At 34.4% G+C, this 27,843-nt stretch overlaps 1 protein-coding gene across 2 annotated transcripts; it reads left to right on the forward strand.

The window, feature by feature from the left end:
• LOC136024884 (calcium release-activated calcium channel protein 1-like) lies at positions 1 to 27,752 on the forward strand. 2 transcript variants are annotated; one of them, XM_065700416.1, is made up of 5 exons: positions 1 to 171; positions 2,547 to 2,724; positions 17,253 to 17,360; positions 24,992 to 25,188; positions 26,183 to 27,752. In XM_065700416.1, exons 2-5 carry the CDS (start codon positions 2,671 to 2,673, stop codon positions 26,523 to 26,525), a joined length of 702 nt encoding a protein of 233 aa, XP_065556488.1. In that variant the 5' UTR covers positions 1 to 171; positions 2,547 to 2,670; the 3' UTR covers positions 26,526 to 27,752. The 2 variants fall into 2 exon arrangements, with proteins under 2 accessions (XP_065556488.1, XP_065556487.1); XM_065700415.1 differs by having other exon boundaries at positions 1 to 167.
• Positions 27,753 to 27,843: the final 91 nt, after the last annotated feature.

Below are 27,843 nucleotides of genomic sequence, written 5' to 3' on the forward strand. Positions count from 1 at the left end.
ATTGAAAGTCCAAGAGGATTTTATCTTACTGAATATTAAGTTTTTTTTATAAAAATTCAGATTTGAGATTCAGGCAACAATAAACCTAGTATCATTCAAAAACTCTTGGATACAACTAAGCAAAAGGGATAAAATACAAAAGGAGTTATTGGACAAAAACTAATGAAGTAGGTAGCTAACATAGTGCAACCTTATCTTTTTTAACTTGCACGGGTCTTGAAGTCCAAACTCTTGAAACCTATTTCCTATTGAACATAGATTGTCTCTATTTTAGAAAATTTTGAACGTAGTAGTAGCAGTAGTATTAGTAGTAGTAGTAGTAGTAGTACAGGAATTTTATTGAAAATAATCATTTTTTATATGATAACACAACAAAAGCGGATCTTACGAGGATATGCTAAAATAAAAAAAGAAAAAGAGCATGGAACAAGAGACCATTTACCAAAACCAAATAAAACCCAAAAACAACAGATGAAAAATGCCGAAAAATAACCCACTGAAAATATAACTAACCGTTTCGAAAGCATAGCTAACGAGTTTCGTCTTAAATAGTAGCTTTGCTGGAACAACTGAAATGCATAAACCGTTTTTTCTTATCCAATTATGTTAAAACTAACTACCCAGACCAAAAAGCCATTCAGGGAGGGGGGCAACTGGGGCAGATATCCTGGATGTGGTGGCTGGGAGCGCGGCTGGGAGCCACTTTGATCAATTTTTTAACTTTGATTCTGCTTTTTTTGCTAATATTTAAGTCGGGAGGTGGCGCTGTAATTAATTTTTCCCCTGGCACCACCAACCCTAGCAACGGCTTTGCTAGACCAGAGTGTGTAACTGAACTTTCAATATTTTTGACCAGCCCAGACCCAATGGAGTCACACAGCTTGGAATATTTTCAACGATCCAGACCAAATGAAACTTAGAGAATCGAAACATTTTTGAATTTATTTTGAACAAAAGGAACTACCGGATTAAAGGAATTAATTTTAATGAGTCCTGAGCAATGATAGGTACGGAATTTTAAACATTTTTGGGCACTCCAATTAAAAAGAAGGAGCTACCAGAGAGTTAAATTGACACTTTTTATTGGCTCCCTGACACAATACGACAGGTTTTGATGGATTCTATGAAAATGAATTTGTTTTTACCGATTGCTTAAAGCGTACAGGGTATTTACCCCGGCCCCAAGGAAAGTGAACGAACAAGTAATTTTTGGCAAATACTCTTTAGATACCCAATCGGTCCCAGACATACATATTGTGTACCCTGAGCCATTATAATTTCAACAGACTGCAATTTTTTTGTAAAAGGGCTTAAGTTCACGAAAAAACCTTTTGTCCAGTCAACTTCAAATATATAGGATATCTATTCTACCCTATGTCAAGGATACACTAATATTTTGATCAGGACACACTAATATTTTTCCAACAGTATAAGAGTGGAAAATATATTTTTGATGCCTGGTTGATGCAAAATTGACGGAGTGTGCGCCAATGGAACATGAGCGGAGAAAAAATTTTGGCAAAAGGGTGTAGTGTATGCATATTACAGCTATACCCGATTAGCTTAAAGGTTACTGGGTATGTTACCTGGGTCAGACTATTCCGGTTAAGTAGGGCATAAGTTCCTGAAATGGTAAAAAAAATACTTTGAAATTAAAATACTTTTGTAGAACTAAACTCACCCTTGCACGTCTAAGATTTTGGATATCATTTGCTAGAAAACTCAAGGAAAATGCAACCGTTGGGGTTTTATGCTCTTCTCATTTCTCATCTGTTTGGCCTCAAATGGCACTTCGAGCCTTCTCCAGACGTTCACAACGTATGCTTCCGACTTATGTAGAGCTACTAACCTTTTATAACATCAATTTTGAATTCGTTTTGAATATAAACTGTCCCTTTAAACACAGTTTTAATAATACATATCACAAAACAATTTAACAATATGGATGCACATAGTTCATTTCGATTTAGTTCCCTCAATATTTACTCAGAGTTTCAACTTAGCACCCTTAGCTATTCTTGAGGCATTGCAGATACGACCCTCGAAAACCTTCGTACACATAATGTTTTTTTATTTACTTCAAGAATGCGATCAAAATTCCCTGGATGTTTCCACATTATAACCCCTAGCTGACACTGTGATGTTGTAAAAAACCTCTTTTCGATTACAATATCTTTTAAAATTTCCGGTAGTACATCAATAGATGTACCAGCGGCCCTGTCTATTGAAATCTTGACAATAAGAAGAAAATAGACATTTCAAAATTTTGGTCAGATCTCCTGGAAGGCTACGGCGGGAGGGAGTTGTTACACTAAACTTTAGTGTAAAAGGTAGGGATTGGGGTGTTTGTAGCAAACCTCGTATGCAGGATAATTTATCTTTATTCCAAGTCTTATTTTACCCTTTAATTACTCTTTAAAACTTATTTTCTCTTCATTTGATTTCAAGAATTGGCTTAGGCTACCTGATTTAACAGACAGTGTCTTATATTCTTTGACATAATGATTACTTAAAACATTGGAAGTGCTATATTCTTTGTTTTTTAGTCAGTCCTACTCAAAATACGCTGGACCAAGCAATCCAAATTTTTGCTGCAATCATTCCAACAATGGTGCTCATAAATGCAACTTAATCCATCCCCTGAATGTGTCTTCAGAATTTCTGTACCATATGAAACAGTTTGGGGAAGAAAATTTTTTCAACAACTCCCTACGATCAAAAAAGGCAAGTTCTATGTGAATTTTCTTATATTTTTAGCAGTCAACAAATTCTTTGAAAAAACTGCATGTATGGGGTGACACGTGTCAATAGAAACTGACACTTCAAGAAAAAAAGTGTGTACAAAGCGCATTAAAAGGATTCACTTTTTATAGTGATTAAATAAAAAAAACAATTTTTTTAACTGCAAGTAAGGAGCGACATTAAAACTTAAAACGAACAGAAATTATTCCGTATATGAAAGGGGTTATCCCCTCCGCAACGCATCGCTCTTTATTCTAAAGTTTGACTCTTTCTCACAACTCTACTTTTTAAAACAATAAAAACTTTAGCGTAAAGAGCGAGGCATTGCGGAGGGGACAACCCCTTTCATATACGGAATAATTTCTGTTCGTTTTAAGTTTTAGTGTCGCTCCTTAGGCTACTTGCAGTTAAAAAAAACTTGTTTTTTTTATTTAATTTCTGAACGTTTTTAAATTAATGTATGTTTTGATTTTGGCTCACCGCACATTAATAATTAGAACGAAATTTGTATATTAATTTTTGTCCGGCTAAATGGCTTTCTCATAGTTTTGATCCGAATATCTGATCAAGGAGGTGGCCTAGTTGCCCTCCTCTTTTTGGTTACTTAAAAAGGCAACTAGAACTTTTTTTTTTATGAACGCTTTTATTAGTAATAAATATACGTAACTTAAGAATTAACTTACGCAACGAACTTCTATATTTGAATATTTTTATTACGCATATGAGAGGGTTCGCCCCCTAGTCAATACCTCGCACTTTACACAAAAGCTTGAATTTTGTCCTAATTCTTCAAGAATGACCCCTGGATCCCAAAGGCCGTAGAATAAATTGTTGAAATTATCAAAAATACTTTAACCTGAAGAGCGAAGTATTTTAGAGGAGATGAACCCCCTTATTTACGTAGTAATTCTGTTCTTTTTAGGTTTTAATCCTGCTCCTTACTTCCAGCTGAATTATTTTATTTATTTTCTAATTCTTTCTCTTAAATAATACTAGAAAATCTTGCAGCCCCTTCATGGAACTTCCCTTCCCTTATGATAAATTCCTCCATGGAAAGATCCTCCCACGTAATCCCCTCCCCCCTTCAACACGAAAAAGTCCCCTGAAAACGTCTGTACACTTCCCAATAACCTCCTGGGACCGTGGGGGATTGAGTCGATCTGAAAGACATAATTATTAGGTTTTTTGACTATGCTGAACAGAATGGGCATCTCAGAGTTTTAGTCCGGTGACTTTTGAAAAAAAGAGTGTGGGAGGGGGCCTAGGTGCCCTCCGATATTTTAGTCACTTAAAAAGGGAACTATAACTTTTAGTTTCCGTTATAATGAGCCCTCTTGCGACATTTTAGGACAAATGGGTCGATACGATCACCCCTGGGAAAAAAAACAAAAAAAAAACGAAAAAAATAAACACGCTTGATTAAACAATAAATTCCTTATTGCTTTCAAACCTAGTTAAAAAACTGATAAAGATTTAATTGGATTTATTTTTAAATAACTAAGTCAACTCCAGAAATTTTCATAGCTCTGGCCTCTCCTCATATCGAGTTAATCTCTCGCCTTTTACAAAAGATAGTAAGAGACGAGCTTCAGTATGGTACTATACCCAAGACAGGTAACTTTTCAAAAGATACTTTTATTTTCTTAACTTTTAGTTACTATGTGCGGTAGTTTCTTCTTTACTAGGGTTCAGGTATTTCTGATGGAACTTAAATAGTCCCCCTTTATAATTAACTATGTGGATCCTTTGTGTAAAATCACGCGTCAACTAGTTAGAACCTAAAAAAAACAATACTTATTTTATTAGAAATTTTCAGGAATTGTTCTAATTTTAGTTGACAAATAAGACCTTTTTTTATAAAACCTCAAGCCAAGGGACGGTAAGTATCCTGTATAAGGGTTTCGGTTCGGACAAGGTTCTAATAGTGTACTTTTTATTTTGATCTGACACTTTCTTTTAGGAGTTATAGGGTATTGTAGTTTTTACTATGGGACGTGATCGTTTCTTATTAAGTTGCTGGCTACCACTGAAACCCGGATTAACAAAAAAATAACCTTTCAAAAAAGAAGTCTTCAAAAAAAATTAAGGACCATATTAACCTTAAGGCCAGCAGAAACAAATTCCCATGATAATTCAAGCTCAAAACGCTCAGAAATTACTATTAAAGAATAAATGAAACCCAAAAATGTAAACATATTGCAAACATAGACATAACAGGTGATAATATAAATGAATAAATATATCTTAAAGTGAGTAAAAATAAAATTAAATATTTAAGTAAAACTTAAAATAAACAAAAATTACTACAAACAGGACTTTAGCTACTGCCCCCTTCCCTCTCCCCTCACCATAAAAGTCTCAGGCCTATAATGGCATTCGTGTTTTATTGAAAACTACTTATGTATTGAACAATGTGCTATTGTTTTTCGAAACATCAACGACAGATAAAAAATCAATCAAACAGTTCGTGGTAACGAACTGTAGTAAGGAGCGACCCGGCTCAATAGTAAACGAAACTCTAAAAAACGAAACTCTAAATTTTGATGCTAAAAGATATATCAAAATAATTGGATTTTCATGCTGATTTTAAATATATAAGTTTCATCAAATTTAGTCTTTGAGTTTTTATCAAATTTAGTTTTTATCAAATTTTGAAATTTAGTCAAAAGTTACGAGCCTGAGAAAATTTGCCTTATTTAGGAAAATAGCAGGAAACACCCCCTAAAAGTCATAGGATCTTAACGAAAATCACACCATCGAATTCAGCGTATCAGAGAGCCATATAGAAAAAATTTCAAGGTCCAATCTACAAAAATATGGGATTTCGTATTTTATGCCAGAAGACAAATCACGGGTGCGTGTTTATTTGTTTGTTTGTTTGTTTGTTTGTTTTTTCCCAGGGGTCATCGTATCGACCAAGTGGTCCTAGAGTGTTGAAAGAGGGCTCATTCTAACGGAAATGAAAAGTTCTAGTGCCCCTTTTAAGTGACCAAAAAATTGGAGGGCACCTAGGCCCCCTCCCACGCTCAATTTTTTCCCAAAGTCAACGGATCAAAGTTTTGAGATAGCCATTTTGTTCCGCATAGTCGAAAACTATAATAACTATGTCTTTGGGGATGACTTACTCCCCCACAGTCCCTTGGGGAGGGGCTGCAAGTTACAAACTTTGATCAGTGTTTACATACAGTAATGGATATTGGGAAGCGTACAGACGTTTTCAGTGGGATTTTTTTGGTTTGGGGGTGGGGTTGAGGGGAGGGGGCTATGTGAGAGGATGTTTCCTTGGAGGAATATGTCATGGGGGAAAGGAAATTTAATGAAAAGGGCGCGGGATTTTCTAGCATTATTATAAAAAAAAACAATGAAAAAATAAACCTGAAAAAGTTTTTTCAATTGAAAGTAAGGAGTAGCATTAAAAATTAAAACGAACAGAGATTATTACGTATATGAGGGGTTCTAAAAATACTTTAGCATAAAGAGCGAGATATCTAGGAGAAGATAAATATCTCGCTCTTTATGGTAAAGTATTTTTAGTAATTTAAACTATTTATTCTACGGCCTTTCTGATTCAGGGATTAATCTTAAAGAATTGGGACACAGCTTAAGATTTATTGTAAAGAGCGAGGTATTAACGAGGGGACAAACCCCCTCATACACATAATAAAAATATAAGAATATAAAAGTTTGTTACGTAAGTTAATTCTTAAGTTGCATATATTTTTTACTAATAAAAAAATTGGTTAAAAATAAAAAATTTTAGTTGCCTTTTTAAGTAACCAAAAAAATTGGAGGGCAACAGGGCTCCTTCTTCACCCCTTATTTCTCGAAATCGTCTGATCAAAACTAAGAGAAAGCCATTTAGCCAAAAAAAGAATTAATCTGCAAATTTCATTTTAATAATTTATGTGCGGAGAGCCAAAATCAAACATGCATTAATTCAAAAACGTTCAGAAATTAAATAAAAAAACTAGTTTTTTTAATTGAAAGTAAGGAGCGACATTAAAACTTAAAACGAATAGAAATTACTCCGTATATGAAATGGGTTGTCCCCTCCGCAATCCCTCGCTCTTTACGCTAAAGTTCTTAATTGTTTTAAAAAGTAGAACTGTGGCAAACTTTAGCGTAAAGAGCGAGGGATTGCGGAGGGGACAACCCATTTCATATACGGAGTAATTTCTATTCGTTTTAAGTTTTAATGTCGCTCCTTACTTTCAATTAAAAAAACTAGTTTTTTTATTTAATCACTATAAAAATCAAGACGACTGGAGAAAATCAAATATAATAAACTGAAAATTGGACATATAACGATATTAATTCCTCGTAACTCAGCAATTCAAGATATTATTTCATTGTAATTTGTTTCTATTCTTCAATGCTGTATATATAAAAAAATTATTATAACTCGTTTAATGTAAAATACTAATGATGCAATAGGTTTAAAACTTCTATGTTTGCGGGAGGGAGAAGCGGAGAGTATCCAAACTTCTGCATGTGGCAGTTTTTCTTCATTTTAAGTTTTTATCTTGATTTGGATAGTCAGTTTAAGCTTTAATCGTTTTAAGATTTATTTGTTCATTTGTATTAGTATCTATTATCTCTATGTTTGCTATGGTTATCTATTTAATTTATTTTCATTTCTTGCTTCATTTATTCTTTAATAGCAATTTTTTGTCGTTTTAAGTTTGAATTAAAATGGGAATTTAATTTTCAGTTCTTAGGTTTAAAATGGCTCTTAAATTTTCTTTAGAAAAGATTTTTCTTTAAATTAACTTCTGTCAGTTTTTGATTGTCAAGCTTTTTTAATGGTTATTATATTGAATATTTAACGAATTTTTCACGTCTCGGGGGTGAGAATTGGAATTTCTCATTCTAATTTTAGTTTTATTTAGTGTCTTTCAATTTTCTTCAAAATCCCCCCAAAGATTACCTATAAGTTTTAGCCTGGTACCACAAACCGTTCTGGGATATCACAAGTATGCTCTTATTTTGTTTGACACCCCTCTCAGCATATTTTTAAAGTTTCACCTTAATACCATTAGCTTTCTTACTCATTCATTTAGTCTTTCAGTATTGATTTAGTCTTTCAGTATTGATTTAGTCTTTGAACTGTGAGGACCTAAACTGGATTGAACTCTGAACCTAATTGGATTGCGCAACTAGTGAAATTGAGTAAAGTAAGAGATTAAGAAATATCATTAATTTTGAGGATTAAAAGAGTGTACTCTGGACTTAAATTAAGTGACAATTTAAAGAATTTTTAATGCGGGTTCAGTTCTAAATTAAAAGTCTGTTTTCAGACTTCACAGCTACATGTTTTGAAGGAGTTACCTTTGGGAGAAAATAAGCAATTACGCTACGATAAAGTTGGGAGAAGAAAAATAAGCAGAAGAGGGGTGAAAGAGTTGTTTGCAAGAGCCGTGGTACCCGCTGGGCTTGCCTCTTAAATTGCGGGGACAAGGTACAGCCTCCAACGCTCCCTTTACTTCTCTTGCAAGTGAAGTTTTTTTCTTCACTTCATACTTTTTGCGGTTTATTTTTTGCCGCCTTAAAATGCCATAAATTAGGCAGTTCGACTTGGTTTTAGTCCACTTTGCAGGATATCCTCTCTGGCCATCAAGAATAATGAAAGTTACAACTGAGGGTGACGGATATTGCAAATACCTTGTTTTCTGCTACGGTCAGCATAGTGAATATATAGTCGCTGAGTCAAATATCACGTCCGAAAAGGCTAAATTTCAACAGGCCTCAATAAACAGATCAAAAGGAGTAGATAAAGCTTTCGCTGAGCTAGAGTCGATGCCCGATATATATCGTGGAAGTAAGACTTTTGCCGCTATGAATCTTACTCTGGCTGACCCTGAACCTGCGACTTCAGGTCTACTTGTCCAAGTGGCTACGCTGCAGGCTGAGTTGGAAAAAACGAAGTTGAGTCTAAAAAATGATAAAACCCGTAAAGTAACGGAAATGGCTACTGGTGGTGGCTCTGCGGATACAATTGTCAGCGAAATGTACGACTCTATTGCGGTTGAATATAATCCTAAATTTGAAAAGCTTGAAAAATCACTCAAAACCCTAAAATACTTATTGAAAATCTTGAGGAGCGCGTTAATTGCATAGAGATGAAGCTTGATGATTATGACCAAGAAGGTCTCCTTAATAGTCTCGTAATCCATGGAATGAAACAACAGCCAGGTGTTAACTTGAATACCACTGTGATTGATTTGGTTAAGCAGAAGTTAGGTCTTAGTGGTATAACGGATGGGCATATCACAAGCGTATTTCGATTCCGGCAGAATATGATCAGTGCAGATGGTTCTGGTAAAGTAGCTCCCATAATGGTGAAGTTTCAGAGCAAAGATATTGTCCGAAGAGTCTTCAAAGAAAAAGCAAAATTAGCACGTACCGGCGTATACATCACTGAGGCTTTAACAAAGCGTCCAAGAGACATTTTGAACATGGCGAGAGACAAATTTGGTGTGAAGTATGTTTGGACAGACCATGGTAATGTCCTTGTGAAAAGGCCAAGCGACCCTTCCGTTCGCAGAATAAAGCCACTCGTTGATTGCATGTGATTTTGTTGATTAATTTTTTCTCTTTTTCTTTTTCAGATATTTTTTGATTTTTATTTTTGTTGTTCGATAGTAACACCACTATTTACTATTTTTCGTTTTAATGGGTACTGATATACTAAGTTTGCAGCTTAAACGATATGAACAAGACCCATTTGATATTGACAAATATTTATTATCTAAGCTTGTGGCAGAGCAGTCTACTTTAAGTTTTCAGCCGGGTCGTTTTAGGACGTATATTAATGGGCCTGTAGACATTAATAAAAGAATAAATGAGTGCCTTGTGTGCGCGTGGAACTGCCACATTACACCATCTTATCATGATATTGTTCAGTTTATGTATGAAAATGATTCTATTCAGTTGCTTGCTCTATGTGAAACGTGTTTGGATAGGGATAGTCTTCTCTAGTTCTATAGTTTTCCAGGGTATTGTTTAGAATCGAAAAACCGTTCAAAAATGGGCAGAGGAGGCCTGGCGTTTCTACTTAGGGATTCTCTACAGTATAAGGTGCGTGATGATCTTGAGTTTTGGCTAGAGGGTGAGTTTGAAAGTTTTCCTGTTGAAGTTACGTTTGAAGAAAGGAATTTTTTATTTTGTATTATTTATAGACCACCAAGTGCTATGTTTGATCGTTTTGTATCTGGTTTTGATGATTTAATGCTGGATGTAAGAAATTCAGGTTTAGAATTTATGATAATGGGTGATTTTAATTATGATTCGAAAATACTAGCTGGTATGAATCTTGATTTTTTAAATTTCATGTCATCTCACGATCTATACCCTGTGGTTACAGTTCCAACAAGGATCACCGAGCATTCTGCGACCTTGATTGACAACATATTTGTTTTGTCACGTCAAGTAGCAGCTACATGCACAGACGTTATAGTTTCGCCTATCTCTGATCACCTGCCAGTCCTAGCTAGATTTGAGCTTCACATAAAAAACAAGTACTGAAGCGCAATATACAGATCCGAGATCTGAAGCCAGTGAACGTTAAGATATTTTCAGAAGAGCTAGGTGCTGTAAATTGGGAGAGTATATTTAGGGAGAATGACCCATCTTTGGCTTTTGAAAAGTTCAACAGCACACTGCTAGGTATTTATGACTTGACATGCCCACTGAAAAGCATGAAAATAAGAAAAAAAGCAACCTTGGGTTAATGCTTTTGCGAATGATTGATATAAGAAATGCTTTGTATACAGCACACATCAATGAACAAAATGGGTTTTGTTCTGCACAGTTTAAGGATCAACATAATCTAGTTAACTCTAATAAACGAAAGAAAATGAGAGACTTTTATGGCGAAGAATTTAAGAAAAATGCATCAAACCCTAAAGCCACTTGGAAAATTATTAATGAAGTGATCAGAGGTGTCCTGCTCCACAACAGTATAGCCTAAATGTTGGTGGCGAAATAGTTCGGGATCTTGACAAAGTATGTGATTTGTTTGCTTATCATTTCTCGAAGATTGGTGAAACTGTTCAGAGTGAAGCAGCAGTGAACAACGAGTTAATGATAGAAGAATCAACTTTTGAAGACCTAAGAGGCCAAGATTTTGAAATGAAATTAGAACCCTGCGATTCTGTAGAAACAGAGAAGATTGTTTCTTCAATAAAATCAAACAGTGCTGGGACCAATGGCCTCAATTTACGAACTCTAAAATCAGTGCTTCCGAATATTCTTCCAGTACTAGTGTTTTTGATAAATCTGTCAAAGCAAGAGGGTCAATTTCCCTGTTCGCTGAAGATGGCCAAAGTCATCCCGCTTCCAAAATCTGGGACTCTAAGTGACCTTTCAAATTGGAGACCTATATCAATACTACCCATCATTTCAAAGCTATATGAAAAAATAGTGCATAAAAGACTATATGAGCATCTAACAAACTGCGGTTTTCTGTCTGAAACTCAATTTGGATTTAGAAAAAGACATTCAACTGTGCATGCCGCTTCAAATTTAATTGATAAGGTAAACGGTGCACTGGAAAAAAAAAATTATTTTGCATGACAATTTTCATTGATTTTAAGAAAGCTTTTGATTTTGGAATTTTGTTGGATAGATTGTCGAAGTTAGGTATTAGGAATAAGTGTTTGAGTTTGTTTGAGTCGTATTTGCGGGGTAGAAGTGTAAAAGTTGTAATAAATAATGAAGTTTCACAGGAAGCGCTAGCACTGTGTCTATATATAAGAAGTTTGATATTTTGGATGCTGGAAAAATCAGAGACATGCAGATTGGTATTATAGTATATCAGTGTCTACATAATTTAGGGCCTGATATTTTTAATGATTATTTTAGCTTGGATTCTTCTCATCATGATTATGACACACAAAATTCAAATAATCTTGTTCATGAGTTTCGGAATACTTCCCGGTCGGCTCATGTCGTCAGATACATGGGACCGTCCGTCTGGAATCCATTCCCACATCAAGTTAAGGAATCAGAAAGTCTGCCTCAGCTGAAGCGTCGCCTCAGGGCCCATCTTCTGAACAATTAGTAATGTTGAGTATTTTAGATTGAGAGAAGGGTATCTGCCCCCATTTTGTTAAATTGATCATTACTTTTTGTTTTGTTTTCTTTTTTTGTGTTTTTTTCTTTTTTTGTAGTTTATTTATCTTATTTATTTTTCTTTTTGATGTAAATGAAATATTTTAAAGAAATGGATCGTATTTGATGTCAGCTATGCTTACAAGTCATTGCGGCCTATTTTTTTTAGCTGAGGAATGATATTTTATTGTATTGATTTTCGAATAATATTAACTACCTACCTACATACTCAGGATCAAATATTCCCCTTTTCTCTAATAAACAGACTTATATATAAACAGTATGGGACTTATATAACTTACAGCACTTGTGGCTCTGGGGACTTATATCCCCCCCAAAGTCAAAGTTATTTGACCCTTCGACTATTTTAATCAAGATGGCTATCTAAAATTTTAGCGAAGTTTCTTTGGGGAGAGGGCAGCTGAAAACGGAAGAGCAGGAGAACTGGTTGTCCTCTGATCACTTTTTGACAGCCCCCTGGTCATGCCCTGAGATTTTAAACTTAATACCCTCTGCCGTTTTTTGAGATATTGTAGATGTACCTTTGTCATAAACTGGATGCACATAGTGTCTTGTGACTTACTTTAATATATCCCTCAACTCTCCCCAAACTTTCACCTTAATACCCTTAGTCTTTTTGAATACACCCAGAGTCAAACGTTCCCCTTTTTTCTAATGATAAATCCTGCAAGTAAAAAAACACAATTGCATAATTTATAATTTTTGCCTTGTGGGCCACGGGGACCATTGCATCCTCGAAGCATTACGGAACCTTTAGTTACGAGACCTTTCGGCTATTTTAGACAAAATCGCTTTTTCAAATTTTGATAGGTGTTGAGGGGAAGGGACACCTAAAAAATTAAATGAGGGAAAGGGATCTAGCTGACCTCCGATGCGTCTTCAGTATACCTTGGAAATTTCAACTTTATACCCTTAGCCGTTCCTTAGATATTGCTGATGTGTTTTTTTGACAACCAGCATGCACGCAGTAAGTTTTGGTTGTGATAGGGGGGTTATGTCGTCCCCATAGGCATAGTTATCTGACACTCTGACTAAGATGGGCATGGGACGGGGGCTGGCAGCCCTCCATCCACTTCTTCAACACCCCCTCAACGTGCCCTGAAAGTTTCAACTTAATGCCCTCAGCTGTTCTTATGATACTGCAGATCCTCCTTCTTGATAAAATGGATGCACATAGTGCTTTGGATTCAGTGTAATATACTAATGATACATTGGTATTTAATACCTTTTAATGATATATCCATTAAACATTAAAAATTTTATTAAAATTAAAAAAAAATTTAATATAAACATTAAAATCCATTTTAATGATAGATGATAATCAATAAACCTTTTGTCTAATGATAGATCCTGCATATAAACAATCGGAAAATTAAGCAATTTGCAATCCTTACCTTACACTGGGCTGCGGGGGCTTGGCATCCTTGGAGGTACAGCTATGAAACTTTTTGACTAGTTTGAACAAAATGATAATTTCAAAATTTTGATGAGTGTTGAGAAGAGAGAACACTTTAAAAGGACAAGGGGAGAAATGGGAGGGCAGGTTTTCCTCCATCCTCTCTAATATCCCCTCAACATACCGCTTAAACTTAATACCATCAGTGGTTTCTTGGATATTGCTTATGGATATTGGGTTGGATTATGCTATTAACCACATAACATAAAGAAAGAAAACGATCAAAAATGGGGGTTTTAAAGGCCAAATGAAATACTGAAGAAAACATCAAAGTGAATATTTTGAGAGAACGACCGCCTCTCTTCTTCAGCACGAGCAAAATAATAAGATTAAGAAAAACGAAAACGAAAAAACAAGTGCAGAAAGCACAACAAAACCAATGAAAAAAACCGCCTAAAAATTAAATAAAATTCAACAGAAGACCAAAAATTAAAAGAATTAAAATCAAATACCTAACAAACAATATGGTGAGTTATTTGCCAATACCCACGATTTGCATAAAATCCAAACAATATTTGACTGCCAACGATAGATACTAACAAACAACAGAGGTGGTTATTCTCTTTCGGTGTCTTCTTCAGTTTTTTCATTTGGCCTTTAAAAACCCCATTTTTGATCATTTTCTTTCTTTATGTTATGGCAGGCCATTGTGGTTTATGAAATTAAAAACCACATATGTTAATAATCTGTAGCTTCCATAGATTATAGCCCTTGCGACGGGGCTGTGGGGAGGGGTTGTCAACTTGGAGCTATGCACATAGTATCTTTCTATTGTTTTAAGATCCTATCTTATATGTCCTGAATATTTTGACCTAATACCTTGGACCAGTGGTTCTCAAACTGTGGTACATTTATCCCTAATGGGTCTGCAAAAGTGCTTAGGGAGTATGCGGCCGGCCAATAAAAAAATGAAATAAAATAGCTCTGTAACTCTAGGACTGGAAATTTTATTTATATTTAGCTATAGTTTACTTAGCATTGGCAACTGAGAGGGAGTACCTAAAATATTTTGTGAGCAAAAAGGGGTACAGTGTCTAAATAAGTTTAAGAACCACTACCTAGACTATTTCTTTGATATTGTTGATATGCCCTTTTGACAACATGCATGCACAGAGTGTGTTTTGATTTAGTTTAACACCCCATTAAAATATTCCCTGAAAACCGTAGTAGTAGAAGTAGCAGCCGTAGTAGTAGCAACAGTATGCACTGAGTGTCTTTTCGTTAGTCCTGCATCCCTGTCAACGTTCTCCCAAGGTTTCAGCTTAAAACTTTCTGCTGTTCCTAAGAAATTGCTCATACATCCTTTTGGCAACCTGAATGCATAGAGTGTATTTTGATTTGCTTCAATACCCCCCTAAACATTACCTGAAAGCTTCACCTTAATACCCTTAGCTTCAGTAGTAGGCAATAGTTGTAGTAGTAGAAATACCATAAGTAGCAGCATGCGCGTATTAACTTTTGTTTTTTCAACAACTCCCTCAACACGCTCTGAAAAGTTCAACTTAATTCTCTAAAGAGTTCCTTGGACATCGGTGATACGTCCTTTTGACAGCCTGCATGCACATAGTGTTTTCTTATTTATTTCAACATCTGGTAGTAGTAGAAGTGGTAGTAGCAGCAATAGAATTAGCAGTAGTGCTAGTAGTAGAAGAAGCGGTAGCAGTAGCAGCATGTAAATATTGCTTTTTTCTTATATTCAACTTCCCCCATAACAAGCCCAATAAGCTTCAACTTAATATTTGAGGCCGTTCCCAAGATATTGCTGATAAACCCTTTTGACAATCTGCATGCACAGAGCGTATTTTTTATTTAGTTCAACATTCCCCTCAGCATTCCCTGAAAGCTTGACCTGAATGGTCTTAGCCTTTTTGAACACAAAAGGTAAACATAACCTCTTTCCTGATAACAAATATTATGTATAAGCAATGCGTAAATTGTATGACTTGCAGCCATTGCCCAAAAAGCTTTGGAGGGGGGGGGGGCTGTCATCCCAGAAGACCTTGTTTTAAGACCTTTCAACAATGCTGAAGAAAAAGGCTTTCTCAAAATTTTTGAGGGCAACTAGCGGTTGCCCTCTAATCACTTTTGGTTCTTAGAAAGGGCACCTGAACCTTAAATTTCCAAGCGAATGAGCCTATTCTGAAGTTTACGACAATTCCTTCCATACAAAGTACCTTGGTGCATTGTGCCGACTTTGCTCTTTGCTTAAGGAATGCTGTTGTACTGCAAATGATTTCAAACCCAGTAAAGCTTGGGAAGTTATACTGCCCCTAAAAAGTATTTTTTTTTTTATTTTGTAGGTAGTACCCCAAAAAGTGGGGCAAGCTTAACAGTAAAACTATCAAGGTAGCTTCCGGGGAGATTTTCTATTCAGAGCCTGGAATCCCTTTTTGCTTGGTAGCTTCCGGGGAACTTTTTATCTTGGACATGCTCTATGTAACCCCATTTTTTTATATGGTAAAAAGATATATGACCTACTACGAACGCTATTTTCTCTCACCCTTTTTCTTGTATGTGAACATATAGGTTCTATTAACCTGAGAGGAAAAGTAAAGACGATGCCTGATCTTTAGCCTAGGTCTAAGCCCAGATTGGTCGATATTATTGTTTTCCGGCTAGGAGACATACCCTTTACTTCGAACATAAATGTGCTTTGACATTTTAACCTGAGAGGTAATCCTTAACCTGATTCTTACCCCACCTCAATATATTCCTATCTCTCCCCGCTAGACCGTCAACTGCTAAGTGGTTAAGGCGTTTCATAATAAAAATGATTATTAAGAAAACAAGCGTATATACAAAAAGTCTTTTCTTCAGATTCCTTCTTTTTTTCAAATACATCCTCATCGACAATAGCTAGTGGTGGTCGATCATTTAGATTCACTTTATATTCATCTTGTAGTGGAAATGCAGGTTCACATTATTTATAGTATAATGTAGCTTCATCTTTATTATATCTCTTTGTGGAATGCGTCAACTCGAAAATCATGATTAAGGACCCAGCATTAGTGTTGATATACTGACAGAAATTTCCGTTCACAATTCTGCCAATAGGGGATTTTTGGCGCTAGTAACACTATACTGCGGGGAATTAATGTTCCGCACCCTGCCGTTAGGGATTTGTGGCACTAGTTTCAATATACTGACAGGAATTTTACTTCCCGGGCCTGTCGCTAGGGATTCTTAGTGCTATTGTCGATATACTAATAGGAATTTTAGTTCCCAACCCTATTACTTGGGATTCGTGGCACTAATATCGCTATACTAGGCCCTTCGAAGGAGATTTTCTATGTAACTCCAGTTTTTTTTTATAAGGCAAACAGCCATATGACCTACTACGAACGCTATTTTCTCAGATTAAGGTTTTCTTGTATTGAAACACATGGGTTCTATTAACCTGAGAGGCAATCCTTTAACCTGATCCCTTATTCATTTTCTAGTCAAGAATACTGTTGACTTTTTTCAATCCCTGATAACACCTTTAGTTTCTAGGGGTTCATTTGCGGTATAGAGTGCTTTCTCATCGCATTTTCGTGGAATGAATAATATTGACTTTTTTCAACCCCTGATAACACCATTAATTTCGAAATAAGCTCAATGGGGGTGGGACATCAAATTACTGGTTCTCCAAAGTTTGTTTTCTGATCCACAAACATTTCAAGATAACATCGGAACCAAACAGAACATTGAAATAAGGCACTGACATTTCTCTTTCATATCCACCAATTATATCTGATCCCCTTGAAGCTAATAGGGTAGCAAGTTTTAGTTGTCTTAGAAAATGTGGGGGGGGGGCAGTTATATTTATCAAAATCTAGTGGGGAAATTTTACTGGTTTTTCTACTTTTTTTTCAATGTCTATAATAAGTGTCTAAGAAAATAATAAGTTCATTATCTAATATATTGTTTGCGTATTTTACAGGAAAAAACTCCTTCTAAAAGACTCTTATTATGGACACAGTTGCACCTGGCCAACACCCAGCTCAAGCTAGTCAGTCAAATGTCGGCTCTTATGGCAGGCTTCGGAATGGTAATTAAATTGTTATCTTTAAGGTTTATGTTTCCTATGCATGTTTTGGTATTATTTCAATACTTTCTTACGGTTTTAATGTATCAAAGAACAACAAAAATTGTGTTGTAAGAGTGCAGTTTTCAACATGAAAGTGAATACGAAGATTCCTTTTTCATGATCTTTCATAATTCAATAATCACTTCAACGAGAAATAAAATTTTGAGCCTTTAAGGGCTCAAAAGAGTCCATAGTAACCAAAAGCTTAAAAATGTGCTTGTAAGAAAAACCTTTCTTGTGAAATTTCTTTGTCATTTATAGCTGATTCAGGATCATTATTTTAGGTTTTAACCCCCTTAAGGGCTCAAAATACATATTGACCTAGAAACAACTATTGTATTATGAAAGAGCATAACAAATAATGTGGTCACTTTCACAACTGTGTTGTATTGGTCAATTTCGCTACCATACCTTAGCCGAAATTTGGCTCTATTCATCTACCGAATCAAATTTTTACAGTTTAGTGTGGGCTACAGTGTTTCTTTAGAATAAAAATACGCTAAAAATTGGCTGAAAACGCTTAAAAAAGGACAATTTTTGTGCAAGATTAGATCCATCTCTATTAAGAAGTCCATATAATATCATAATTTTAACTCGATGAGTGGACGGATCTGGTACTAATGAATCCGATGGCATAACCATCGTGTCCTTTTTATGTAAGTCCCAGGATTGATACAAAATTGCTTTTTCAGAGGAAAATATACCATTGGTTTTATTTTGACAGTAGCAAACGAGGGTAAGGAGGAAAAAAGGCCAAAATAAGTAAGAGAGGTAACGGCCCCTTGTTTAATTCAAAAACTCAAACGGAGTTCTGATTGAAGAAGCAAAGTTCAAATCTTTGAAGGTACTCGGAGCTGTCTATACATCCGATTAATGAAAAACAAAATTCGGTATTGATCTTATTTTTAGAACAAACTTGTCTTGTGCTTTTTTTAACAAAATATCTGTTTTGTGTTCACTTTCCCGTTGAAAACTCAACAGCCATTAAAATTTTTTCATCCTACAACATTAAACGACAAAATACGTTAAAAGTGTTTTAACTTTTTTAACTTTAATAAATAAAAGTTATCAAAACTTTAAGGAATATATATATATATATATATATATATATATATATATATATATATATATATATAAATATATATATATATATATATATATATATATATATATATATATATATATATATATATATATATATATATATATATGTATATATGTATACTAGCCTGACAATTTTTTCAGTAAAGTGCAAATTATTTTCTGGTCTTGAGAAGGTATTGGGGTCGTAAAAGACACAATTTCCAGACCTTTCCACTACGCTGAACAAAATAGCCATCTCAAAATTTTGATTAGATTTGTTTTTCGAATTGATGGGCGTGGGGGGCTTGTTAACCTTCAATCACTTTTTACTCATAAAAAGAGCACTAGCTCTTTCAATTTCTAATCGAATGAGCCTTTTTCAAAGTTTCTACGACAACAAATGGCCATTTCTAAATTTCTATAAGATACATTTAGGAAAAATACGAGGTGTGGGTAGGTATCCACCCTTCGATCACTCTCAATCTTAAAAAGGACAACTAGAGCATCTGACTACCAATCCAATTACCTCCTGCAAAGTTTATACGATCACCCTTTCTGTGTAAACCTTACATGCCCCCAGGGCATAACTTACAACCCTTCCCCTAAGGGGTTTGGGGAGGGGGTGTCATCCTTAACTTCTGATTAATAATCCAAAAAACCCCTTCCAAAGTTTATATGATCATCATTTATATATGTATATATATAATTATATATATATATATATATTTATATATATATATATATATATATATATATATATATATATATATATATATATATATATATATATATATATATATATATATATATATATATTTATATATATATATATATATATATATATATATATATATATATATATATATATATATATATATATATATATATATATGTATATACATATATATACATATTTATATATATATATATATATATATATATATATATATATATATATATATATATACATATATATATATATATAGACTTTTCCATTACGTCGAATGTGTTTGGGGAAATTCGATGTGTTTGGGGAAATGGTGGGCGTGAGAGGAAGGGCTAGCCACCCTTCAATCATTTTCGACTATTAAAAATTGCACTAGCCTTTTCAATTTTCGATAGAATGAGCTATTTTGAAGATTCTACAACAACAAAGGGTCTTCTAAAAATTTTTATCAGATGCATTTCGCGAAATTAAGAGGTGTGAGGGGATATACACCCTCTGAATTCTAAATAGGGCACTAATACTTCTGATTATAAGTTCAATGAGCCCCCTCTGAAGTTTATACAATCACCCTTTCTTTATACACCTTATATGCCCCCAGGGCAAAGTTTAAAACCCTTGCCCTGAGGGCTCTGGGAGGGGAGTTGTCATCCTCAAAGACATAACATCTGATTAGTAATCCAATGAGTCTTCTCCGAAGTTTATATGATCACTCTTTCATATTAAACCTTAGACCTTATGCCTCCAGGGCATAATTTACAACCCTTGCCCTGAGGGTTCTGAGAAGGGTTGTCATCCTAAAAGGCGAAATTCTTGGCCATTTTATTTTTGTTGAAAAGAATAACTACCTCAATAGAAAAAAAATCTTTTTCTTCCTCCCTGATGTTCCCAAATTGATACCCTTGGCTTATACTCCCATCACTGGAAATCGGTTATCGGTTATCTGATCGGAATATTTTCTTTTCAATTTTAATTTTCATCCTTGTCCATTCAAAACCTGTCTTTTTATGTTTTTTATGCTTATTATCTTTTTTGATTTTTTATGGCTTTTTTTATGCTTTCATGAAAAAAATTTTTCTCATCCCTCACAAATGTACATAGGCATTTGTCTTATTGCTTCTTTTCAAAATTAAATAAAAAAAAACTAATTTTTTTAGCTGAAAGTAAGGAGCGACATTAAAACTTAAAACGAACAGAAATTACTCCGTATATAAAATGGTTTGTCCCCTCCGCAATGCCTCGCTCTTTAAGCTAAAGCTTTTAATTGTTTTAAAAAGCAGAATTGTGGCAAAGAGTCAAGTTTTTAATTGTTTTAAAAAGAAGAATTGTGACAAAGAATCAAACTTTAGCGTAAAGAGCGAGGGATTGCGTGAGAGGACAAACCATTTTACATACGGAGTAATTTCTTTTCGTTTTAAGTTTTAATGTGGCTCCTTACTTTCAGCTAAAAAAAATTAGTTTTTTTTTTATTTAATTTCTGAAAGTTTTTGAATTAATGCATGTTTGGTTTTGGCTCTCCGCACATAAATTATTAAAATTAAATTTGTATATTAATTCTTTTTTTGGCTAAATGGCTTTCTCTTAGTTTTGATCAGACGATTTTGAAAAATAAGGGGTGGAAAAGGAGGCCTAGTTGCCCTCCAATTTTTCGGTTGCTTAAAAAGGCAACTAGAACTTTTAATTTTTAACGAACGTTTTTATTAGTAAAAATTATACGTAACTTATAAATTAGCAACTTACGTAACAAACTTTCATAATCTTATATTTTTATTATGTATACAAGGGGGTTTGTATCCTCGTTAATACCTCGCTCTTTACACTAAATCTTAAGTTTTGTCTCAATTCTTTAAGAATGACCCCTGAATCAGAAAGGCCGTAGAATAAATAGTTGAAATTACTAAAAATACTTTAGCATAAAGAGCGAGGCATTTATCTCCTCCTAAATACCTCGTTCTTTATGCTAAAGTATTTTTAGAACCCCTCATATGCGTTATAATCTCTGTTTGTTTTATGTTTCAATGCTACTCCTTCCTTTCATTTGAAAAAAAACGTTTTCATGTTTATTTTTCATTGTTTTCTTATAGTAATGCTAGAAAATCATGCGCCCTTTTCCTTGAATTTGTCTTCCCCATGACAGATTCCTCCAAGGAAAGATCCTCCAACATAGCCCCCTCCCCTCAGCCCCACCCCCCGAACAAAACAAAATCCCCCTGAAAACGTCTGTACACTTCCCAATAACCATTACTATATGTAAACACTGGTCAAAGTTTGTAACTTGCAGCCCCTCCCCCAGGGATTGTGGGGGAGCAAATCATCCCCAATTACATAGTTATTATCGTTTTCAACTATGTTGAACAAAATGGCTATCTCAAAATTTTGATCCGTTGACATTGGGAAAAAATGAGCGTGGGAGGGGGCCTAGATGCCCTCCAATTTTTTTAGTCACTTAAAAAGGGCACTAGAACTTTTCATTTCCGTTAGAATGAGCCCTCTTGAGACATTCTAGGACCACTTGGTCGATACGATGACCCCTGGGAAAAAAAACAAAAAACAAACAAACAAATAAACAAGCACCCGTGATTTGTCTTCTGGCAAAAAATACAAAATTCCACATTTTTGTAGATAGGAGCTTGAAACTTCTACAGTAGGTTTCTCTGATACGCTGAATCTGATGGTGTGATTTTCGTTAAGATTATATGACTTTTAGGGGGTGTTTCCTCCTATTTTCTTAAATAAAGCAAATTTTCTCAGTCTCGTAACTTTTGATGGGTAAGACTAAACTTGATGAAACTTATATATTTGACATCAGCATTAAAATGCGATTCTTTTGGTGTAGCTATTGATATCAAAATTCAATTTTTTAGAGTTTTGGTTGCTATTGAGCCGGGTCGCTCCTTACTACAGTTCGTTACCACGAACTGTTTGATTGTCGCTGGTGTCCCAGGAGTTATACTAGCTCAACTAATGTAAAAAGAAATAGTTTCTATAATTTTTGGCGGAAAAAACTGGGGTTATGAATCGAAAAGGAAACAAATTAAAAATTAAAATTAAATATTTCGATTAGATCACCGATTTTCGGTGACCGGGTTATAAGCCAAGGGTACCAATTAGGGAACATCAAGGAGGAAGTAAGGATTTAGTTCTATTCTCTGTATAAACTTTTGAAAAGGCATTTTTCAGAATTTAAAAGGCATTTTTCGCTTGAAAAAACACAAGACATCAATCGAAAAGTATTTTTCCACGTCTAGGGAGGGAGGAAATTGTACCCCCTTCCCACAGGTTCTCCAGCATAGAACATGGTAAAGAAACAAAACTATTATCAATTATATTGATAAAGAGTATTATAATTCTAGTGATTTTTAGTCAATAATCTGGTGATTTATTAGCTGATTTAGAAATTTTTTTCAAGAATCTATTGATCTTTTTACCGAAAGGCAACCCTGCACCTAACACAAAGGACACTAGATGCTTACACAAAGGATTTACACATAGGCTGTGGTATGCTTCCAATTTCACTGGTTGCAAAAGATGTCTGTATTTTTAAGCAGTTTTTCACTTTTTGTTGGATTAAAATTGTAACTTATTATAATTAGTATTGTATTGTATCAGATTAACGCGCTTCTTAACTACTCAGGTCCCTGCGTCGGCCCTGCAGTGCCTTACTGCAGCATGATTCGATCTCTGAGTTCCGTATTACCAAGCTAAGGTCAAACCCACTGCACCACTACAGGACTTTATAATTAGTATTATTCTCCTGTAGGAGCCCATTTAATTTCTAATGCGAATGTCGGCCACGATCAAGCGAGTACCTAGATCCCTTCATTCCAATGTACGTAGGACAGAACTGTTCTTGAGGGATTTTAAATGAAAAAATGTCAGTTGTGTAATGGCTTTGTTGTTTACTATTCATTGAAAATTTATGGCTGTTCCACGGCGAATAAATTCCGCTCCCGTTTAACTTAGCCCTTATCCATGGAAATCCAGACCAGCTGTGGCGATCAAATAAAATTTGAGTTTATTTTAATCCTTTTTTTGAAACGTATTTACAACATTATTTTGTTTGTTATTCTCTTCTTATACATTTCCTTTTTAAATCGTCAAAAAATTTCGGCGATTTCAGCACAAGTGTTTTTGATTTTCCGTTACTACCCCCCCCCCACCACTACAGTGAAATTCATACCCAACGACATTGATTGGAAAAGGACTTTACAGATCTTGTATTTTATTACAATATTTATACAACATTGTGTTACTTTTTACTGCTTTTAAACACATTTCCTGCTTACATTGGTTTCTTTTTTGTGGAAAGGGAATTTGAAATTTTGCCGTACTCACCCTCAACCCCCGTCAAGAACTTGAACGATAAGTGGACTTTTCCCCTTGCTTTTTTCAAGAAAAATCTCGAACAGAGTAATAACTGTGTTTTCTAGATTGTAATGATACACAGTATAGACTATTAGTGGAAAGGGATTCTTTAATATGTCTTTGACAAGTTTGCGCACAGTGCTCACATATCTGGGAAATTTTACAATATTTTGCCACGTGACCATCCTCTTTGAGGTAATTATAGCATCTGCAGAGTAGATACCGATATTTTTTAACATGGAGAGTCTCGTATCCAAGTTTAGAGGGATTTATAAAAAAATTCCCTATCATTATGAGTAGCGAATGATAATTTAAATGTTAATGAAAGCCCACAACATTCCGCCTTGATGCAGTTAGGAATCAAGGCTTGTAATCCATCAAGAAACTCTAGTGGTACTTTCTTTAAGATGCCCATAAACTGTTTAGCTTTGATTTCTATAACTACGTTATCGTCCGAAGTTTGAAACGAATCTGCAATTCTCTCAGCCATTCTGATGTGGTCTACAAAAACTTTAAACTCTGATTTGCGGCAAAGAACTTCAATCTTATTTCCTGATGGATCCGTATTATATACTGAATAAATAGCTAATTTACGAGCTTCAGGAGTCAACAAGGATTAGGGGATTTTTCACCACTACAGAATATAGTAGAGGGGTTACGTCAGTGTTTCTATCGAGATCGGAGATGGCCTTACACAATGATCCCTGGCTCAATTTGGTTAGAGCTTCCTTCAGCTTTCTAAACATTTGATTCACCGTAGAGGCGAAGCACTCCAGAACTAGTTCGGTACCCGGCAGGACTTCTGCAGGGTCCCAAATCATAAACCTGGGAAGTGTCTTTCTCTTTTGAGCATTTACGAAATATTTTCGCAATATCCACGATTAGCCTCATCACTAAAGTACTTTACGCATCTATCATTACAGTCGTTTACTTTATATGATAACTTTTCCCCCTCAAAAATCGTTTCTTAACGAAAAAAATTCCACGCTACTCTTGACAAACTTATCAGTTTTCACGCCACCATATAGGACAAAGCAAAATTGATCGGAAGCCATAATTTCATACCTAGTTTACGCAATGCAGTCCTAAAATAATCTAACACATAATCCTCTCTCTCTCTCTCTCTATATATATATATATATATATATATATATATATATATATATATATATATATATTATATTTATATATAATAATTTTAGTAGATCTTTCTGCTAAGCAACAGTTTGTTGGTTTTATTTCTGTGGATTAGGTTAATACATTAGTTGAGGTTTGGTCTTTAAATTAGGCATTACACTAAACGATTATTAAATTATGCTCTATTCCCCACCAAAACAACACTTTAGAGTTTCGTTGCGTTAGAGGTTAGACCCAAAACTTCTTTTTTGTATATTTGTGTTAATATTAACTTTCTCCCTAGGTTGCAATGGTTGAAATTTCGATTAGAGAAGATATTCCAGACGAGCTTAGTGTTGCATTTGCCACCATTACTTCACTGTTTGTCATGGTCCATTCTCTTGCCTTGATCATAAGCACTTGTATTCGACCTCATACGTCAACGATTTCAGAAAGTGTGAAGTTGAACTTAACAGAATATTCACCTCTCGAAATTTTTGGGTAAGAATAATATGCTTTTCATTTCCTTAAGAAATTGCTACAAATGCGCAATTGCGGCCATCAGTGGTGAAAACAACAGCGATATTGCCCACTGTCTTCCATCAAACCTACACTACCTTCCGTATATCTTCTTTCACAACTCAGTCGATTCTTCTCACTCACCGTTTCATATCCCATCGTTCCATTCATATCTTTGGAGAAGAAGCAAGAATAAAGACCATTTTGTCCTTTCCTCCTCCCTAAATATTTTGTTCTTGCGCCAAGCGACGAAATATTTACCCTTCATCGTTCATGATATCGTCAAACACACTCTGAGAGAATATTTTCTTTGTACTGACAACTTTGGGGATTGTTCACTTAGATTCAAACATTTATAATGAATATATATATATATATATATATATATATATATATATATATATATATATATATATATATATATATATATATATATATTGCTCGTTTTTAAAGACAGTATATTTATACTGAATCGGAATTTACCTAAAAACTAATTTATAGAGAGAGCCCCGTTAAAAAGCTTCCAATCTGGCTCCACACCTTGCTGATCAGGGCCTGTCTTCATGTTTGTTGTTGGTATACGAAAAGGCATGGTATTAGAATCCGCAGATACTTGCAAACTCTCAAGTGGGATTTCTGAGGTTCCATCAAGTTTTCTTAAGAATCTAGTCCGAGAATCATTTTGAAAGAAAAATATATGTAGCTAGCAAATTAACCTGTCTTGTATTGGAGAGGGTGGTTTTCTTTTGATAAACTGTTTCCTTATTTTTTTGTATATAACAGTAATTTTTTAATATTTAATTATTCTTTGAATAAACAAAAGAAATATTTGACTTCATTTTTGAATTAAGCCGCAGAAGCTACCGAGTCTCACAGTCTCAGAGAGAAAAAAAAGTTTTTAAGGTTCTACAGCTTCTTAGCAAAAAGCCATTATCAAACATTACATTATTGGACTCAAGACCCTTACTTTTTTTAGGGGTTACATTCAGTTCGCTTGGACCTTGTCAACAGTAGTTGGAACGGTACTATTTATACTGGAAGTGAGCATGCTTTGTTGGATGCAATTCATATACATATCAGAGAATGCGATCATTGCCTCAAACATTATAGCCCTGCCAGCTTTGGCAATTTTTGCCGCTTTTACTGTCAAGTTTCATTGGAAAATTGTTGAGTTAAAGGAAAGAAGCTCTACAAAAGTTCTTAATGAAATGCAAAACATAGCCACCGTTTTATCAGGTATACCTTTGGCCTTGAGCAAAGAAATAAAAGAAGTGGTAATTGATATGCCCGATGAAGACTCAGATCATGGAAAATGTTAGGATACTGTTGTTTATACATATATATACATGATTTATGGGCACTGTACGAGTGACTTGACGAATTTTAGTGATAATCAGAAGATTGATCTTTTTTTGTGGTATGTTTTTTTTTCGTTAGTTATTTATTATGCTATTTTTTGGTGTGCTAAGAAAATAGTTAAATTTTATCACTGCACGCCAACAAAAACGGATGGTTTGTCCATCAGTCCAGTAAATGTAAAAAGTAATGAGTTATAATTGTGTTTATTAATGAATTAAGTATTAAAATCAAAAATATGATTATTTACTCCTAGTTAGGAGTGAGCTATGGAAAAAGTCGGCAAGTTTTAAATTAAATATAACAGAGGCATTAATTTACAAGAATAAGAGGGGGTGTTTTTCAATTTAAACATTGTAGAGTAAAAGATTGCTGTTGAAAATCTAGAGAAAAGTGAAAATTTATCGATTTCAGACCAAAAAAAAAAAAAAAAGAAAAAAAAAAAAAAAAAAAAAAAAAAAAAAAAAAAAAAAAAAAAAAAAAAAAAATATGCTCTTCAAAATCTAGTTGATGCAACTGGTTTTTAAGCTCTTTCCACAATTGAAGTCCTAAAAACTTTTATTTTAAAAATGTGTATTTTAGAAAAGTCCCTTTACATTTGAAAGCCTTTAATTATCTTACTAGAAACTATATAAGAAAACACTCATGTCTCTGGGCTTTAGGGAGGTATAATAAACAGTTTTTAAGCTTTTTTCTGAAGATTTTAAAGTTTTACCTGCGTCAGGGGTGCATCTAGTAGTTTGGAGAGAAGTGGTAGTTAATAATGTATGGATAAGCTCCTTATGCCTTACAGATTCATAGGCTGGAAGCTTGACAAATTTTATTGCATATTTTCGTCAATAAATCCAGATGACTATAATTAAAAACTAATCAATATTAATCTGCACCTAAGCTGAAAATCTTAACTTAAAAAGAATAAGGGAATCATACTTTTAACGTTTTAACTTACGCATTTTTTAATACTCTATTTGGTGACTGTAGTCAAATAAGACCTATATTACGTGTCCACACCTGTCATTTGTACTTTCTGTTGTTTTCAATACAACTTTCTAGACACTTCTTTCCACTTGTATTGTTTGATAGGCCTGATCAACAAAAGACAATACCTACAAAAGGATTTCTTTGGTGATTTATTGTGCTGTTGCTGTTTTTGTCATCGATCAAAATAAAAAATTTCTTTTATAAAAAAATATATTAGTTTTGTATTGAAAGAGACTGAATATCAAATAAGCCCTATTGGATTGTTAAGTATAAAAGTGAAGGCAATAGAAGAAGAAGAAG

The sequence above is a fragment of the Artemia franciscana genome, chromosome 3 (genome assembly GCF_032884065.1).
Source record: "Artemia franciscana chromosome 3, ASM3288406v1, whole genome shotgun sequence".
In the NCBI taxonomy this organism is placed as follows: Eukaryota; Metazoa; Arthropoda; class Branchiopoda; order Anostraca; family Artemiidae; genus Artemia; species Artemia franciscana.

What these genes read in the sequence shown, in the direction of transcription:
- LOC136024884 (XM_065700415.1), top strand. An exon ending in ACTCCCTACGATCAAAAAAG is followed by an intron (nt 2,725 to 17,252) that starts GCAAGTTCTATG and finishes CGTATTTTACAG; the next exon opens with GAAAAAACTCCTTCTAAAAG. An exon ending in TCACCTCTCGAAATTTTTGG is followed by an intron (nt 25,189 to 26,182) that starts GTAAGAATAATA and finishes TACTTTTTTTAG; the next exon opens with GGGTTACATTCAGTTCGCTT.